The sequence below is a fragment of the Parus major genome, chromosome 2 (assembly GCF_001522545.3).
Source record: "Parus major isolate Abel chromosome 2, Parus_major1.1, whole genome shotgun sequence".
NCBI classification, from domain to species: Eukaryota; Metazoa; Chordata; class Aves; order Passeriformes; family Paridae; genus Parus; species Parus major.
The window spans coordinates 54079214-54098403 of record NC_031769.1 but is presented as its reverse complement, the minus strand read 5'-3'; the positions used below and the strand labels follow the sequence as shown (position 1 = coordinate 54098403).

Below are 19190 nucleotides of genomic sequence, written 5' to 3'. Positions count from 1 at the left end.
ATTGATCTTGATAGTTTATTTTGGGCATGTTAAAACCTGTTGACAGAGACTACCATGGTGTGGGATATTCCTTTTATGGTGTGAGGGCTCTGAAAAACAGTTATTTCTCTACAGATTAGCAAATATAGACACAATAAAGTGAAGAACAGAATCATTCTCAGCTGCCACTCCTGCTTCTGCAACTCATTGTGCCTTGTCTCCAAAACTTTGTTATGAGCAATTATATCTTTTGAAGTAGGTGGCTAGAGAAACCATACTCCATAAAGGTTCCCCAAAGATTCACCATCTGTCAAAAGTGAGCCACTCTGCCACCTTTATAATTAACTGGTACCTTACACCTACATTCTCACACCTACTGTAACATACTGTTCTTGAAAATAAGTGTATTGCCTCACTCATATCAACTCCTCTTCTAAGACATTGCTATTATGTATCATAATAAACCAAGGCAAAATGAAAATGTTTACTCTAGGAAAAAATAATAATGACATCCCTGAGAAGTATGTAAGTAAATACATTTCATGGTTGCTTTTTTACCAACCAGGTCCCTGCTAGAGTTTTCCAGTTATGTCAAGCTGCAAGAATCTCAGCTTTTCCCATGCGCTCACGCTCACTGGCCCACCCCAAAGGTTAGTTATATCTACATACTACCAGCAAGGAATACAAGTTATTAGTCTGTCAAGAGATCAACAAATGTGAGTACAATTTTAAATAAGCAGTCAAGGTCCTCATTTGTAAAAAGCATGTACTGGTTTATTTGAACAAGATCAAAATAATCTTCTCAGTAATAGTTATCTGATCTCAAGTGAATTTTTAAAAAATCAAAACCTACCTGAAGCTACAGTGGGTTTTGGATCCTCTGGAAGGTAAGAGGCTGTGAGACCTTATGGCAGCTGCAGCATGCCTTGTCTGTGCTGTGTCTAGAGCAAAGGGAGCCTCCAGAACTGTGAACCTACACCTTTTATTAATGCTCTACTTGCCAAGATATCTAGACTATTATGGGGAGAGATTATGGGAGATATATTAATCTTTTAGCAACACGACACAAAATGCAAAGTGACTACTTCCACTTCAGCAGTATTCCCCACAAGAGGGGAAAAGAAGGGAAGATAATTATTAAAAACAAGACCATATGATAGCTACTGCAAGATAAAAATGTCACCAAGACAGTGATTTAAATAATCTTGATGTTTCCACCACAGCATCACTGAATGGCTAGTGCTCTGGGAAAAGGATCCAGTGGAGATTCTGCTTAATCTGGGGTTTGGTACAGAAGAACCTGATGTCCGCACAAAAATCCCTCCTCGGTTCCTCAGTGGTGTTTCTGTAGCAAAAGGATTTGACGTCCAAGCCTTTTTGGAAACTCAGAAGAAGCAGATGGACACTGAGAGGTCAAACCTATATGGTAAGGAGAATTATTTTGGCAAAAGGAAAAGTTTTAGCCATAAATAGTGTGGGAACTGAGAGAGTAGAGAAGAAGAGGCTTATGAAAGGATATTAATGAAAAAGACATCTATTATGAGACATTGAGGAACCTCATGCAGCCCTTCGTGGCAATGATACTTCCTGATAGGACTGAACTACTGTTTAGCTCTACTCAGCTATGGACTCTGATTTATGTGCTGAAGTTACCAGCTTATGGCATTTTAAAACAAAACTGCATGTCCTCTGTAAGACCTCCCCCTATTGCCACAACCAGAGATAGGCCTTGGTGTTGCAGAGGCTGCAGAATTAAACGTGTCCATTGACTCAGCCACTTCACCAGCAGTATATTATGTATATAATATGTACCAACCATCACTGGTGATGTAAGTCAGTAGAGAAGATATGGAACTCAGCCAGGCCAGACTTGGACCTATGTTCCCTTTTACCCTTGGCAGATTCCTCTCACAGGGCAGATAACAAGATATTAACTTTCCATGACTAGAGGTGCCAGAGCTTGTGCATTAGACCCTAACTGGAACCTAACAGTTTTGTGGCTCAAATATGTGCTAAGGGTAGATTATGATCATATTTTAAATACAACAAATTCCTTTTTCAAAATTGCAGCATTTAAAGCACACAGTCTTGATTTTTATTAATTTAGATGCATTTAGTTCTTGTTTTGTGTATTTTGCTGTTGAGAAATGAATACAAGGTCTTCATCGTTAAGATATTTCTGCATTAAAATAGTATTGTTAATCCTCTGGTATATCATCCATCTGAAAAGTCCCTTTTTGACATCATATTCCCACAAGTTAAGGCACAGGATAGCCAGATGGCTCTTGAAATCTTCTGTTTACTGAAGATGTTCAGTGAAGCAGGATCTCTCACACAGCTCATGTATTGTTGTACAGAAATGCACCAAGCAAGAAGGATGGATTGAGAATTGAAAGTGAAATGTCAAAGTATTGTGAAAAATGTGTTCCTCCCTGCTCCCCCCCAGCCCCTCTCCTTTTATAGCAAGGCCTATGCACACATTTCAATATTTACAGCAAATTGACATATCAAAGAGGTTTCTCAGCTCTCACTTTATTTCTCTCTTTAGAGAGAGGAAGAGAGGGATCTGAGCTATTGGGATGGAGATGTATTTGATGAGACTCTTAAATTTGTTGGATAGATGCATCCAGAGGGTAGTAGTCAATGGCTCGGAGTCCAAATGGATTATGGAATCCAGTGCACCTTCAGTAAATTTGCAGATGACACCAAGCTGGGTGGTGCAGTTGAAGAACAGGATGTCATCCAGGGGAACCTGGACAAGCTCGAAAAGTGGTCCTATGGGAATCTTGTAGAGTTGAATAAAACCAAGTGCAAGATGCTGCCTCTGGGTCAGGCTGGCGGATGAACAGATTGAGAGCAGCCCTGCCAAGGAAGAATTGGGGGTGTTGATGGATGAGAGGCTGGACAGGACCCAAGAATGTGTGCTTGCATCCCACAGAGCCAAATGTGTCTTTGGCTGCATCAAATCAAGCATGGCCAGCAGGGTGTGGGAAGCGATTCTGCCCCTCTGCTTTGCTCTAGTGAGATCCCGTCTGGAGTGCTGCATCAAGCTCTGGGATCCCCAAGTTAGAGTGTGTCCAAAGGAGAGCTACCAAGATGATCAGAGGGATGGAGCTTTTAGGAAGATAATAGCAAATGCTATGATGAAAAGCTAAGAGCATTTGGATTGTTCAGGCTGAAGAAGAGGCTTCAAAATGACCTAATTGCTGCCTTCCCTTCAGTACCTGAACACAGTGACAAGAAGGCTCTTTTTTAAAAGAGCATTTAGTGATAGGATAAGGGAGAATGTCTACAAACTAAAAGAGAATAGCTTTAGATTAGATGTTAGGAAGAAACCCTTTACTATGGCATTGGTGAGGCACTCAAACAAGTCGCCTTGGAAAATTGTGGATGCCCCATCCCTGGAAGTCTTCCAGGCCAGATCAGATGGAGCTCTGAGCTGTGCTGCACTGAAAGATGTCCCTGCCCAGGGCTGGAGAGTTGGAATTAGCTAGTCCTTCAGGTTTCTTCCAACCCAAGGCATTCTATGATCCTCATATGGTGGATGGAGACCTAGAAGATAGAGAAGTAGAAGGGAATGAGAGCAGACAAAAAGACTGACAGAAGGAGTTTGCACAGTGTGGTAGACAGTCAGTAACCAAGGTGTAATTTAATGATTCGCCCTGTAGTCATTCTCAGTGTACAGAATTGTACAACTACAAATATTTTGTATAGTCTTCTATAGTCCCTGTAATGGCAATGAGAAGAATTTTTAAGGTCTCCAGAAAAATAATGTTTTCTGAAAATTAAGTAGAAGGCTGTGCTGCTTTTGCATTAATTGATTTGTGGTGAAGAGGGAAAAAGTCAGCCATGGAAGTGATTCTCTGTGAGGAGCTGCTAGGAGCTTTCTCTGTGCCTGGCAAAACCAATCACTGGCTAGCTCTGAGAATTAGAAGCCAATTAAAAGAAAGCTGCAAACACCTCTATTATAACATCTTTAAGAATGAAAAACCATGGTAAGCTCTCTTGCTTCCTGATCTCTAAAAAGAGGTGGGGGGCCAGCTGGACCCCCTTTCTGGAGAGGCTGCTGGGCCTCATCCCGGCGCAGCTCCATGATGCCAGGGGCCATCCCAGCTCCGCAAGCAGCCATGCAGCCGAGGCAGCACCGCGCGACCGTGGCTGTGTCAGCATGGCATAGGAGCTGGCCGCTGGCGCGGTTTGTGCGGTGCTGGCAGAGACCAAGTGACCTTGGAGAGAGAAGAACAGAAAGAGATTCCCCGATTGCAGGGCCTGGAGAAGGTTGACCTTTCAGCTCTGCAGAGCTCTGTAAAAACTGATAGAACTGATAGAACTCCTACTGATAGAACTTGGGAACAAATGAACCTATGAGCACCAATTCTCTCCTGAGTCAGGAAAAATGGAAAGGTGAGGACACGTGAGGAGAACAACATGGTAACACTAAGGTCACTGCAATGGAGGGAGGGAGAGGAGGAGGAGTTTTGAGAGTCAGAGCTGAGATTCTTCTGCAAGCCATGGTGAGGGCTATAATACAACAAACTGTTCCCCTGTAATTCATGAAGTGCATGGGGGGATGCAGCATTCACCCACAGCCCATGAGAAAAAAGCACTCGTGCTGGAGGGTGTGGATGCTGAAAAGCTGTGATCTGGTGAGAGGCTTGCACAGAGAGAGAGAGAGAGAGAAGCCCTGCTTTGAGAAATAGAGAAAGAGGACCCTTGCTTTTATACTCTAGAACAGCTCATCCTTAAAAACTGCACCCCATAAGCTAGATGGCTCACGAAAAGCAATTGTGGGAAGACTGTAAGCTGTGGGAGGGACTCCAATTGCATGCAGTTTCCAGGTGGACTGTTAGCTGTGACAATTAAAACCAGGATGGAAAAGTTCACAGGAAACTGTTTGCCATAGGAAGGGCACCATGGCATAGCAAAAGCGATTATTCTCCCTAAGTGAACTGAAGAAAGATTTTAGAAGTGACAAACTGGATAAAAATCCCATGTTTTGTCTCCCTGTACCGTGGAGGAAAGAAGGCTGGGGTGGGGGGTGGGGAAAGCATTCTAATGATTTATTTTTAGTTCTCATTATCCTATTTTAATTCTGATAATAATTTTTTCTTTATACCTTTTAAAGTTTTAAGCCTGTTTTGCCCTTACAGTGTTTTTCTCTTAATATTTATCTCACCCCATGAATTTTCTTTCCCCCTCCTCTGCTTAACTATAGCAGAGGAAAATGAGTAAACTATTTTTGTGAGTACACCAGCATTTGGCCAGCATCAACCCATCAGAAAGGTTCAGGTCTAGAGATGTTCTACAGCATTTACCTTTCCATGAACAAGGGAATTGCAGAGTCCTTACTGTCGGAGAATGCCAGAATAAATACCAGAATAAGGTAGACCATGTGCCACTTCTGGAGATTAAAGACTATTGAAACACTGATTCCAGAGATGGTGGTGTTGGATGAATTCAGTTATTGTTACCCTGTTTGCTTTACTATCACTGAGCCATTTCAATGTTAAAGCATTCTGAATCTCTCTCATTTGCTTCTAAGAAGAAATGGAAGAAATTGCATAATATGAGTTAGTGAATACTTGAGAGGTTTTCTCATTGTCAGTTTACTTATATTCTCTGAGTCAGCAGAGAAAGTTGATTTAGTATGATATGTGTTACTCTGAAAATGGAAGAGATAAGGAGAAAGATTATAGGTAAAACATGGAAGACAAGAAACCTGGAGGAAAAAGGGAGAGGGAGGTTAGAGACTAAGGACTTCCACAGTAAAGTGATACCTCTCCATTTTCATATTTCATTCATTTCCTATTGCAGTCCTTTTCTGTTTTTGTCAGGCTCTTCCAGGAATATAATTTTCTAGGTCTCCTTCACTGCTGGTTGGATTTTTTAAATAATAATGGATTTCTATAGAGTTATTAATTTTACCCTCACTCACTGCTGTTTCCTCATCATTGTCAGAGTTTTTAAGAGATTTAGTTAAAAAAAAAAAAGAAAAGTGTACTTTCAGAAACATCTGTCACCCTTTTAATTTCTCAGCCAGATCCAAAGGAACTGCTATCCCTATTATTTGATGAAAATTTTACTGACCTCATTAAATATGAGAATATCAACTTCCTAACCAAAGAAATAGTTACTTAACTGTCAGAAATTTTAAGTGAAAAGTGATTTTATTTCTGGATATATTGATCCCCAAGTTCTTTGAAAACTTCAAGTTTGTGAACATCTTAGTGCAGAAACATTGAAATGTTATAATCTGATGCTTAATAATAAAAAAACCCTAAGCCACCATATTTCAGTACCACCTTTCTGTAATGCCACATCTAAATTTACTTCGGGTTTTGTGTCTTCTTTCTGTGTATTTTTCATGCTCATTTCTGTGTGTCTTGGCTGCTGCACGCCCCTCACTGGAACAGTTCAAGTCTCACTACTCTCTGTGAGCTGAGTATATTAGGTATCTTTCCCCATGACACATTGCTGTCCTGTGACTACCACAGGTTAGTTAGAACAGAGGAAATATGTGTCATCCACTCCTAAAAGAGGAAGGAAATGTAAATTGATAAATGCAGTCTCTGAAGCACAGCTTTGATTCAAGCAAAGGCAGTATTGCCAAGACTTGAGTTGAAACAATCTAGAAAAACCAATATATTTTAATATGTGTCAAAGTAGACAATGCTGAAATGTCATTTTTACTTCCCCTGAGAAAACCCTGAACAACTTCAGATGTCTTGATTTTCTCATTGAAAAGATAGATTTATTTTTTTTTTTTAAATTCTGCCATTTGCTATGAAAAAAAAAAACTTAGTTTGAAAATTTTTTCTTGGCTCTGGAAATTTTGGGTCTACTGAAGACTTTCCAAATCTTTCACACAGATAATTACATAAGACTATGTAATCCCAGATCTAGGGAAGGAGGAACAAAACTGTAAGTTTCTCCTCTTAAATTATAAAATGGTTGTTCATAAAGTCATTAGAAACCCTATAAAAGATACAGATGCTATTGAAGATTGATTGATCCTATTTACAGCATGATAATTTGCTTTTTTGGCTGAAGTTTCTAGTGAAAATGAATCCATATTTATGTCATTTAATATGTTATCTGCATTACCATTTTAGACTCTTTTGCAAGGATTAAAGTGACCTTTTTAGCCTCTTGCTCATTTGAGACACAATACTTGGAACATACCTAGAAATTAAAGGAGAGAAATAGTCCATGAAACAAGGCTATCCTGACATAATTTCTTAATGACCTGAGTATTTATTACACTGCACATGAATGAGGTGTTTATTTTTATGTCATTTATTTATAATTTATCTTGTTCATTTTGCTCTTTAGGTGTCTCAAGATCTTTGAATTAATTTATAAAATTTAAGCAGTGGGTAAAAAAAATTCAAATCACAGCCAGTTCTGTTCTGGTTCAAATCAAAGAATGACTGGACTGCTGTGCCACAGTCAGTCAAAGGAGATTAGCACTTGGCATGTTTATGTTGTGATGTAGTGGGATACAGATGAAATACTGAGAATAAAATATGGTTTATATGGAGAGCATGCAGTAATACAATGGATGTACAAATCAAAAAATTATTTTCTCTGAGACCCTAACACAAATGGAAAGTATAGAATACTATGTAACATGTAGTGTTGATCAGATCAGATCGATCAGATAACTCTGCTAAACAGCATCAATTGAAACCTTTTTTTAAAAAGTGACCAAGTTTTCTTCCAGTGTTAAAATGTAGGCAGGGGAAAAGACAGAAAGAAGTATTCTTGAAAAATAGAAACTACCAGGAATCACATGTCACGGTGTTTGACCTCAATGGACCAACCCACATCCATGTTAAATATCCCCTCATTGACTAATCGTCAGTGAAGCAGCTTTACCAACAGCCTGCATGCCAACTGCATAGAGAAAACGTGGCCGCTCTCTGAGTGAAACAACAGCCAAGAAAGTTAGCATTTTGCCATCTACTGTCCTCAATGAATCTTTCAAGGAAGTAGAAGCTCTGGTGACATATTTGTTGCCTCAGGGGATAGGTACTGACACAACATGCAAGCAAATGTGTTGTGTTGTACTGTATAAATAGCTTCCTAGTACTGTAGTGATGGAGCTCTCCAAGATACCTTAGATAAAACATTATTGGCTCAACTATATGTATTATATCGTGGAAAAAATGCCCTGGAAATAACAGGAGGTTAGCACAATGAAAAAATATTGGGAACTTCTATGCAACATCAGCTATGAGTTTCTGGGGAATAATTGTTTTGCTTTGTACTCCTATGAAAATGAGAACATAGCTTTTATTGTGAATTTTCATCAGTTAATGACTATATACATTTTACAGCTATCCTGGACAGCTGGCAGCTATAAATTTTTGAGGTCAGACTTAAATAACTTTCTTCACATGATTTTTACTATGTCCTGAAATATGGCATCCAAGTCTGGCCAAAACAGCTAGAGAATTTCAGGTTGGGTTCTGTAATCTTTTTTCACAGAGAGCAATATTTAGCTGCACTTGACCCACTGAATTAAACATTGCATGATTTTCTAATATAAAGAACTATACGCTGATGTCTCTATGTAATCTGAACTGATCCTTTGCAAGCAAATGGAAAAATGTAGCTATTTTTGAATGAAGTAATTAGTATGTGTCTTGGTAATGACAAGTTTGAATAATCATTGTACCTGATTATTCAAAATTATGAGTTTTAATAACCATGTTGCCTTCCATTCTGCCCAACTTATGAAGATTTTTTGACAGCTAGAAGTATTTGACCATGTAATCAGTGCCCTCCCATCTTTGCTGACCCATGTCAATACCCAGCAGATCAAAGCGCAGGACATTGGCAGGGGTGACACTACTCTACTGGACACTGCAAAGCTCAGACCTGCGATCAACTGAAGTGGAAAACAATGTCAGCTCCTGTAAAGGGCTTCTCAGCAACCAATGCCATTGTCCTGGTTTAAAAGACAGATGTCTGCTAAGAAAGGTGGGAACCTTCTTCCTGGAATGGAAAGATGACACCCCCTCCTGCCCCGGAATTATTATCATTTCGAAATTATGGAGCTTCCAGGCAAAAAATATGGGAAAAAGAGTAACAACTCTTTCTTAGACTATATATGTAACAAGACAAAACAAACAACAATTGCAACAGCAAGAAGCTAAAGAAAACCCGACAACAGCTTTTTCCTGCCCATTAAGCCATTTCCTCTTTGGCGCAGCTGCAACAACAACCCAGAGGGGGCACTGCTGGCTCACGCTGAGGCAGCGAGGCTGTAGTACCACCCTTGCAGCCTCAGGGGGCGCTCTGATGCAAGCACAGGACCTCCCTGGTGGTGAAGACAGCTCAGATGAGGGAGAAGGAAGAAGAGTCGATTCCCCCAAGCCCCCACACAGACTGTGCTGGTGTCTCTTGGAGCTGGCAGCTGGCAAAGTCTGTCAGTGGAGCAGCTGGGACTCTCTTTTTCTCTTGCAAGCAATAGGCATACAAGCCGGCAGCGGACAGAGCTCCATGGCAGTGTTAAAAATCCCTGTGCAGGAGAGGTCCAAATCAAAGGAAAAACCACACAACTGTCTCTGCTCCCAAAGGGTGAAATACTGATGGCCAACCCCAGCTAAGAAACTGCCAAAACCACCCCACTTCCCCCCCTCCCCCAGAATCCAACAGTATGCCAAGGCACTGAGGCAAGTTTTCTGTATCTTAATTGTTCACCATTCATTCCCTCCTGGGCATCAACTGCCCCTTCCTTGCAATGTCCTCCTTTTCAGGTAACAACAAATGGGAGAAAATTCACCAGAAAAACCAAACCTGCAACAGCTACTGAAACAGAGCTCACAAGCCAATTTGCCCATATTCTCCAGGAAAAAGCAACCTTGTTCTTGTACAGATGTTGCTGACGGGGGGGAACAGTCCAGGCACACATTTCCCATGTATTAAATTTGTCTGTCTGACAAATCAACACATTCCTGGAAACAAATGTGCCTTAGCATATCCTAGGGCCCATCAAAGAGTGGGCTTCATTTCACCTAGCTTCAGAACAGTCCCACTGTTCTCCTGCATGCAAGGTGCCTGATATAAACAGGCCAAGAAAAGAGTCGCCATTTCTTGTGGCCCACATGCTCAAAAAAGTGGCTGACCTAACCTGCAAGCTGCCAAATTAATTTGAAATCTAAGAGGTAACATGGATTTTGTATTTTATCTCCCTTCCATTTACGGTGAAAGTTTGAATTCCCTTTTTCAGGATGGAAGCTAGAGTAAATATTTTCAACAAATACTATACAGCAGCATTATGGGGAAAATTAGTAGAATTCACACTACTCATTGCAAGTTTGATAATTTCAAAGTGTCTCTGTGTTAGGATATTGTCAAAGAAGTTACCGCTGAAGTTACTGAGATAGGATTCATTCAACCAGTATGATAGTGTAAGATGCCAATATGTTTTTATGCAGTGCTAGGTGTTGGGATTTTTTATAGAAAGAAGTTTCAGGGACACTTATACATATGGTAAAGAATATTTTTATAGATCCAGTCATTAACCAGGGTTGATCCTTTTTTCTTATCTTTCTTTTTTCCCCCAAACTCATTTCCTAGTGTGCTTTTTCAGAAGGTTGCATGGCAAAATTAGCCTTACTTTATAGCACTGATTGAAATAATCGATCACTCTGTAAACTGAGCATACTATAACCCAAATAAAGCATTGGGAAAGTTTAGGCTGAGGAAGCAGCATTCTTCTCAAGGAAAATATATATATTTATCTTTTCAAGCCCTTTTGAAAGTGTATTTTTCTGTGATTAGATTGGTGTAGATTTTCTCTCAGTAGAGCTGATTCAAGAGTTGGAGGACAGACCTAATTATCAGCCTCGGTGGGAAATAAGAGTGTCTTTTACAGATCTGCAGCACTGCAAATTTATAGTCCTGGAGCAACCTCTGTGTTTCTCTAAAGCATTTAGCATGCTGAACTTACAGCTCCATACTAGAAGTTCACAAAAAGTGAGGGCATTGGCAGAGCAGTAAACAGTGGTGATCACAAACTCTCCAGTTTGATGTCTAAGACAATTTGGTAAATGCTGTATTCTCAAGCTAGATAGGGTTTATACTGTTTAACTTCTGAGTATTCTCTACCTCATCATTAAATTAAGACCATATACTGTTTGAAACCATAAGGCCACCTAAATTTTTAGTCTGGCAATGGCCACTAGCAGATGTGTGGGGAGCAGAACCCAGGCACATACAGAGTGATCCTTCTCTCTTATTCTAGCCTTTGGAAAGAAGAATTAGAGACCCCTTAAGCAACAGATTGCATGGAGAATACACCCAACATCAATGTTAATGTGTTACTTGTATCTAATTGATGCCCTCCTCTCTGAAATTTCTTCTTCTGAAGGAGTTTATGCAGCACCATGACATGATATACTCATTGATATGAAAAAGTCAAATGGGTCCAGAGTAAAAAAAATTCTGACCTTACATATACTCTTTGTCAAAAATATTTTCTCAGATTTCTTCTGCTAAGCAATATCCTTTTCTTAGAGACATTTCTCTGAGGTTGTTCAAACAAGATTATTAGTGTATTATATGAATTGATTACTTTGACCAAGGCTTGGAAATGTTCTGAGAAAGAGAAGAGTGCAAAAAGAGAACCATCTGAAAGATGTTATGTTTTGAAACATCCATAATTTTTTCTTTAGTTTGATTTTTGCTTTTGCTCCTAACTTCCCCAACATTAAAAATCATTCCCATCACTAAGAATTCTTCCTTCTCTCTTTTCAGATTCAGATTTTGAGGATAAAAGTCTATGTGGAAATGCTCCTGACACCTCTTCAGCTGAGTGTTAAGAAATAATTTGGCTATTTTTATTTTTAGAACTCTTCACATGTAGCTGCTTTTAACATTTAGCCAAACAATACATTTTTCCTCTCTGCTCCCATCATCTCTGGCATTTAAATGCATCATTCTAGACATGATAGTCTAGATGATATGACTTGCAAAATCATAGGGCTGTAAAATATTCTTAGCTTGCCAAGGAGACTCAAGGAGTGCACATGAAAAGGGTATATCTCACATGCACAGCTTTGAGTGTGTAAGGTCCCAGGCTAATGCTTTAAGCAGGCTTCTCTGCTCTTCCAAGCAACACTAAAGCTGTGCTTCTGCTTAGTGAATTATTTGTCAGACTCAGATTATCTTTATACACCAACTCTTAGATCCTTATGAGATAAGTATAGGAGGCTGAACCTAGTAGCTCTACAGCTATTCTGTACTCAACTTAAACAGGACCATTCAACCAAATTCTCTGGTGGCAGCACTGCCTCTACCCCATGAGCTGACATAGTAGTTATTATAAATTATTTGAGGAGCCTATAAAAGGATCAAAGGCAATGCTGTTGGACCAGATGTTACACTGTTATCATTTGGGGTAATCTGAGTTCAGATCCTGAGCAGCATTTGCTGTCAGGGATGGTGGTATTGGGGAAATGGCTGTTCAGTCTCCAAAGCAGGAAAGTCATTACTTTCTGTTGACCCTTCCTATTTAGTGTTTAGAGAAGGATGGTAGATCTTAGGGGTTTTTTTTAAAATGTGATATAAATTTAATATGAAAGAGAGAGTAACTAGCAAGGGACAAAGGTAGGCTACATCATTTTACTTTTGTGAAGTGTGCACAAATAATACAGCAACCCAAGTTCCTACACAGATATCTGTACTAGTTTGAAAGACAGGTGTCTGCCAAGGAAGGTGGGAATAGAAAAGATGATCCTGGAATACAAAATATGATCCCCTCCCTCCAAATTGCTATAATTTTGAAATCATGGGCCTGTGAGGCAAAGACAGGAGAAAAGGAGTTCTTTACTAATTTTTTACTAGAATACATATATACACACACATGCATGTATACAGAGATAGGTAGGTAGATAGATAGATAGATAGATAGATAGATAGATAGATAGATAGATAGATAGACAGACAGACAGATAGATAGATGAAAAACAAGACAGGCAAGCAACAACAACAAAGAGCTAGTAAAGCCCAGTAACAGCCTTTTTCTGCCTGTCAAGCAATTTCCTCTTTGGTATAATTAGGACCACAACTGTCTCCCCTCCAAGCCAGTGTCCATCCAATGACCTCTCTCCCTGGAAGATTTTAGTAGAACAAAAGGTCATTGGACTGTTCTTTTGTATTTTAATTGCCATTCATTCATTCATTCATTCCCCACCACCCTGCTCCAGCTTCAACTGCCCTTTCTTTGCAGAGACCTCTTTTTCAGGTAAGAAATGGAAGAAAATTTACCAGAAAACCAAACCCACAATAGTATCTAAAAAAAACTTCAGATACCCACAGGTGCTGGGCATTCACAGGTGCCACTGACTAGAGTGGCAGCTGTGTTTTCAGGAGTGAACTCATGAGCCTGTTGAAGTCCTACTGACTTCAGCGAGGCCAATGTTTTCATCAAAATGTGTGGGGTTTTCTTGATTAATGCTAGACCTCAGAAAAGGTGATAGAATAATTAATTAATTACTGAGTTCTGAAGTGTTTATTTGTGTTTTCAAATTATCTGTAAACATATTTGCTGTTTTCCTGAGGGAAAATTATTGTTATTGGTGGTGTGATGTTTATCTGTATACAGGATTGCATACCTATAACCTGTTGCATTCAGTTGCTCTTGCCATATCTTTTGTCTTTTTGTATGTGTCCAGTTTGGTAACATGTGGTTTCATCAGCCTTCAGGACTCAATGTCAAGTCATTGCTATTCAGATTTGTCACATGAGTTACTTGAGGTTACTTTGGTTTTGTTTTCTAATGAATGTCTAGATGCTCATGAACAAAGATGTGAACCTATACCAGTAGTCTTGCTCATAGAAGTATCTGCAGAAATATTAGCAATTCCCCTGGACTGGTGAAATGAAAAGTACCATTTGGATAAACCTTCATTGATAAATTAAAAAAATGAGAATGTGGACATAGCCAAATGGGTAAAAAAATTCAAAATGTAACAATACACACACAAATGCTTTTTTGCATTCTTTGTCCATCTGTCAAAAATGTCTGTGCTGTTTAATTAAAGGATTTAACAGGTAGTATAAGTATAGTAATCACAGAATAAAGGGCAAAAAATAACAGTATATCCTGAACATTCTTTCAAGACGTATGAATAAACACATGTTTAGTGGTAATTTCATGACTGAAAACACTGTAATTTCTTCTTTTCAATTCAGGTAAGACTGTCATCCAGTTAAGTGATCAACCAAAATTATACAAGTAAACTGAACTTATGTAAGATTTATGCCTTTATAGAACCATATTACTATTTAGACATTTTTTAAACACCATAATTTTTCTCTCTCTTTTCTCTATTGTTTTAGAGTCTTTGATGTTTTGCCTAAATTTAAAGTAGAGATTTCCAGCTTTTTAAACAGTTTTTTTTTTTTTCATATTCTTTGTCTTTTTTCTCACCGCTATTAAATGGTAATATCCCTTCATACTCAAAGAAGTCTTTCTGTGACTTCAACTCGCTGTGCATCATGGAAATAGTAAAAAAAATTTCAGTTGTGAATTAAATATTGTTAGTGAAAAATACCTAGCTTTTAAGAAAGTTCCTATTAAATTCAGCAGGATGTGTCTCAGACCCGTAAGAGGGGTCCTCAAAATAGGAACAAGTGGGAAATAGAGCCCATAAGGAACCTACACAAATAAAATCTCAGCTCCCGCAAGCACATGCCTGAATTTATATTTGGCTTCCAAATCCCCTAGGGCACAGCCTGCCTATTTTTCAAGTCTCATGCAGTGCCTGATACCATAAGGGTCCACTCTGATTTGGCTGTGGACTCGCTCAGAAAGTGAGTAATGATGAAGACGTGGGAGCCTGACATGACCCTGCTGAAATGAGAGCTTACCTGAGTGAAAGTGTGAAGTGCCCAACATGAGATGAAATAGAGATAGTCGGGAACAGACTGCTTTGCCTAGATGAAGCATATTAGAGAAGACTCTTAGAAGTACTTGTCCCAGTGGTATTATTCCTTGGCTTTGTAGCCTGGCCTCAATTTCAGTCCAATTGCTTAATTTTCTACATTCCCCACGAAAGCCAATTCCCTGACTGCAGTGTGTCTTCTTTATATTTCTCCATAATGTAGAGTCTGGCTGTTTAACTGCAGTAGACTTTATGATAAGGCTTTTTCCTCCTCTTTCTTGGCAGAATACCGAGACTTAATTTTAAAAGACACTCAAACCTTCAAACACCCCTGAATTACTTACAGGAAAAGCAGAGTGTTTACTAGCTCTGTTTTTAAAAATATGACAATTTTTTTTATTAGGCAATTTTATCATTGTTATAAATAAGTAATTGTACTGGGGAGAAGGGATAATCCTTATTTAATTAAATTCATCTATACTCCCAGGTTGGCAGCAACCACACATATGTGAGACTAATACCCACAGCCTGCCAGTATGCATGTGCAATTAAAAATTCACTCTACAGTAGCACTGGCAGTTTAGTGTTGCTTTTGGCATTTACAAATTCTTTTATTTTGTGACTTTTTTTTTAGCATACACATATGCTGGAGCAGATGTTGCTTATTTGTTGTTTATTCAAATCTGTAGGCTCTGGCAGCTAACTCCATTGTTCTGTAATGAAGCTTTATTCACTGTCCTGTATTAGGACCCAGCAAATGCATGACGGGGAGAGTCAGCTCTCAGCAGGAGCTACAGTTATTGTCCTTACTTATTGGCTGTTTATACGCTAAAGCTCACAGTTAAGAAAGCTGGCTGGGCAGGGAATGGGGCTAGATGCTATGTGCAGGGAAGAAATTCTTGACTCCACTCACTGTATCTTTGCCCTGGTGAGGTGCGGGCTTGCATGTAAACTCAACTGTTGCAGAGATTTTGCATTCAGCACCTGAAAAATAGAGCTGTTCTCCCCCTCTACACCCTAGCTCTCCTTGTTCTCCCCCTTCCACCCCTGCTGCTCCTTCCTTTTTTCAATTACCCTCTGTAAAACACTGAGTATAACTAAAGGATGTTTCAGTGTTGCTCACCCCATTAACTCAGTGTGTGCCTGAAAATTCATTAACAGCAGCTCCTATCAGGGAGGCATGGGAAGTCAGTGTTATTTGTGTGTGTGTTGTAGTCACTCACTCCCTCTTACTCCTTGCTTACTTGCCTCTCGATCTGCTGGGTGGCCATGCACCAGAAAGGCAGCAATTCCTGTACAGTGCTGACCCAAGTGGACACATTGCTCCCACACACTCCAGTGCCAAGAGAAACTCATTAGCTTGCTGGAAGAGCCCTTGGTAGCCCAAGAGGTAATCAATCAGGCAAGTAACCGCCTCCATCTGGCTCACTGTGACATGGTATCTTGTGATATATCTTGTCCCAACTAGTGGTGCTGGGGATCACATACATATGTTTTTTGCAGCAGCTGGGAATGTCCCAGCTTCCCCACATGCTGAGCTAACACGTTAGCTCCTGTGACTTATCATGTAGCAATTTTTTCAATTATCATGCCTTCAGTCTTCCTACTCACCAGCTCCTCTGATGGTTGGCACCATTGCAATACTCACAGAATTCAATTGGTATTTCCTTTAATTGACTGAGTACCGAGAATGCAAATTCTATTTATTATTTGTTATCTATTGTGAATTCTCCCTGTAACTGAAGGAGCAATGTCTTCAAAATACAAGAAAAAGAGTATATTTGTTATGCTTTAAAGAGTACAGGATTTTCCATGTGCCTTTCTCTGATTTCAGTATTAAGAAGTGAACAGCTGTTTCATATTTCATATTTGCTGTAGTGCCAACATAACACTGTTTTTCTTCATGTATAACACAGTGACTTTTAGTGTTAAGTATATATTAAAGAAAAGGAAAAGGCAAAGAGACAGACAAAGGGAAGACTTGCTAAATTTGCAGTCAAAATTTGGGAGCCTTTACAACTATTCTTGGATTGATACCACCTGACATTTACATTAAAATTTGTCATTGGTTAATAAAAACAGTCTCCAAATATAAATTCTCCCTTCATAAAACATGATAAATAATATATTCATAATAGATAAATCCCTCTTTGCAGCACTTTTATCTCCTGCAGGTGACCTGGCACAAAGGAGACATACACCTTCTTTAGCTGCTTTGTGTTGCTTCCACTTGTTTTAGGATGCCACAGCCTGTATTTTTCCCCCCTTTATACACATGAAGCATGTAAAGGCCTTCTTTTTCTTCCCTGTTTCTTACATAAGGGATCTGTAAATGGGATTTAGAGGAAGTTGCTGCATTTCAATGCATGTTATGTACTGAATAAGTCTGAAGGGGAAGTTCTGTGGTCCCAGAAAGAAGCAGAGAGAAAAAAGCAAAGTTGTGAAAGGATGAGTCTTCAAACTTTCCTGTATTTTTTCCCCGCTGAAAAACATCTCGATTTGCCTGTTTTCCCCACAGAAGTCCTGCTGGAGAAACAATTTACTTTTGCAGCTCTTGGTAATACCTTGTCTGCTTCACTTTATTATGGTCATTCTTCATGTATCTCACACACTTGTATATGCCTAAGTCCAGCAATGGATATAAAATGGAAACTCAGGATGCTGTGATGTCACCTTCACCAGTACAGAAACTAGATGGGCAGCAAAGAAAGGAAGATTACTGGCTTTCTGAAATGGTTCCTGTAAGGTTATGCCACTCAGCAGTGGTGCAAGGATTCCCTGTCTGCAGTCCTTGAGTCTAGAAGCATCCCAAGGCCTTTAGAAGCTTGTACAATTTTTAGTGAGAACATTCCTAAAAGTCATTGCACATTTATGTCATTTTGTTGCATATGTGTGTCATACTTCAGGTTCTACTTCAGCAGGTTGATTCATTCTAGTGGAAAAGGATATGCACACACTGCATACTTAAGGCAGATGGCCCAGTGAAGCTTATAGAACCTGCTGTTGTTTAAATCATAGGGGGGGAAAAAAATCATTACATATCTTAGGTATTCAGCAGGACAACCAAATACTTAAAAAAAGGAGAGATTGGTTTAAATCAAGTGATAGCCTTTAACACAAGAAAATTTCTGAAGTGAAATCTTGGTCTTTTGAAGTTGTAAAGTCCTTGAAAGGCCTTTTCTATTATTTTCTTTATTTTCTATTATTTCTCTCTCTGCCTTTTCTTCCCATAGCCTCCACAGAGCATGGGATTATCAGAGATTGTGCAGTCACAGAACTCTATATTGATGCCTTAAGTTTTAGCTTTCATATTTTCCAGATTCTGTACTGCATTAGTATATAACTCTGAACTCCATATAAAGTGTTAACAAGTTCTCTTCACAGTTTAGTTTGACAAAACAATCCTTTTCCAGCCTGAGAACCAAGTACACTGCTACAGCTTCAGGCCCAAAAGTATAAACAATAGCAAATTGCAGAGAGCAAACTGGGAAGATGGGACTTCATAACCTGAAGCTGTAATTGGACAATTAACCCCAATGTGGAAATGGACCAAAACTTATAAAAGTGTGAAAACGTGTGATCCATCATCCACTTTGAGTGTAGCCTTGGCCAGGCTCTTGTACTGCCCAAGGTGTATCATTTGGAGGTCTTTATAATAGCCATTTTATTCCTTTAACTCTGTCTAGCCTCTGTTCCAGGTAGCCTCTCAAGGCATCATGTTTCTATATTAATTGTTCCAGTTGACTGATCTGATCTTTTGAACCTTGCTGCAAAATTCAAAATCCAAACCCCACATCCAGCTCAGGCTTTGAGGCAGGTTTTTAGAACATACATACTTTTTCTAATGGCACCACATTGCTTTGAGGGAATTGGTTCACTTCATTGTATGTTCTAAAAACCTTGAGGTGCCACCTCAAGACATGTGCAGAGAGCACAAAGAGGGCTAGGCTTTTTCCAGTGTTGTTAGGGTGTGCAAGGTGAAAAGTTGGTTGGCACCAAGATCCTCAGTTCTGCATGGTGATCAATTGCATGTGAATCTTTTTCCCATTTTGTATGCTCTGTAGGCTGGTCTGAAGGTAAACTAGAAGGAGGAGTTAACTCCACACAAATGCCTTGTGAGAGATTTCAAGATGGAGTTCCAATTTACCAGGAAAGTCACAATGAAGTCAATAGTACAGAAACACTGGCTTAAACCAAAAAAGTCAGTCACCCTGTTGGTCAGAGTGGTGGTAGTAGTCCAGTAGTCCAACTGAATGGTGGTTGCAGTCCCGTTGAAGTGATGGATGTGGTCTTTCAAAAAAAGTGGTCTTGTGG

At 39.5% G+C, this 19190-nt stretch overlaps 1 protein-coding gene across 1 annotated transcript in view; it reads left to right on the top strand.

The window, feature by feature from the left end:
• The first annotated feature begins 567 nt into the window (after positions 1 to 567).
• ITPRID1 (ITPR interacting domain containing 1) overlaps positions 568 to 19190 on the top strand; it is a 40060-nt gene continuing 21437 nt past the window's right edge. Inside the window, 5 exon segments of the mRNA XM_033519258.1 lie at positions 568 to 629; positions 1203 to 1405; positions 5259 to 5278; positions 8724 to 8864; positions 9963 to 10139. Of these exon segments, the coding sequence (XP_033375149.1) occupies positions 568 to 629; positions 1203 to 1405; positions 5259 to 5278; positions 8724 to 8864; positions 9963 to 10139 (603 nt within the window).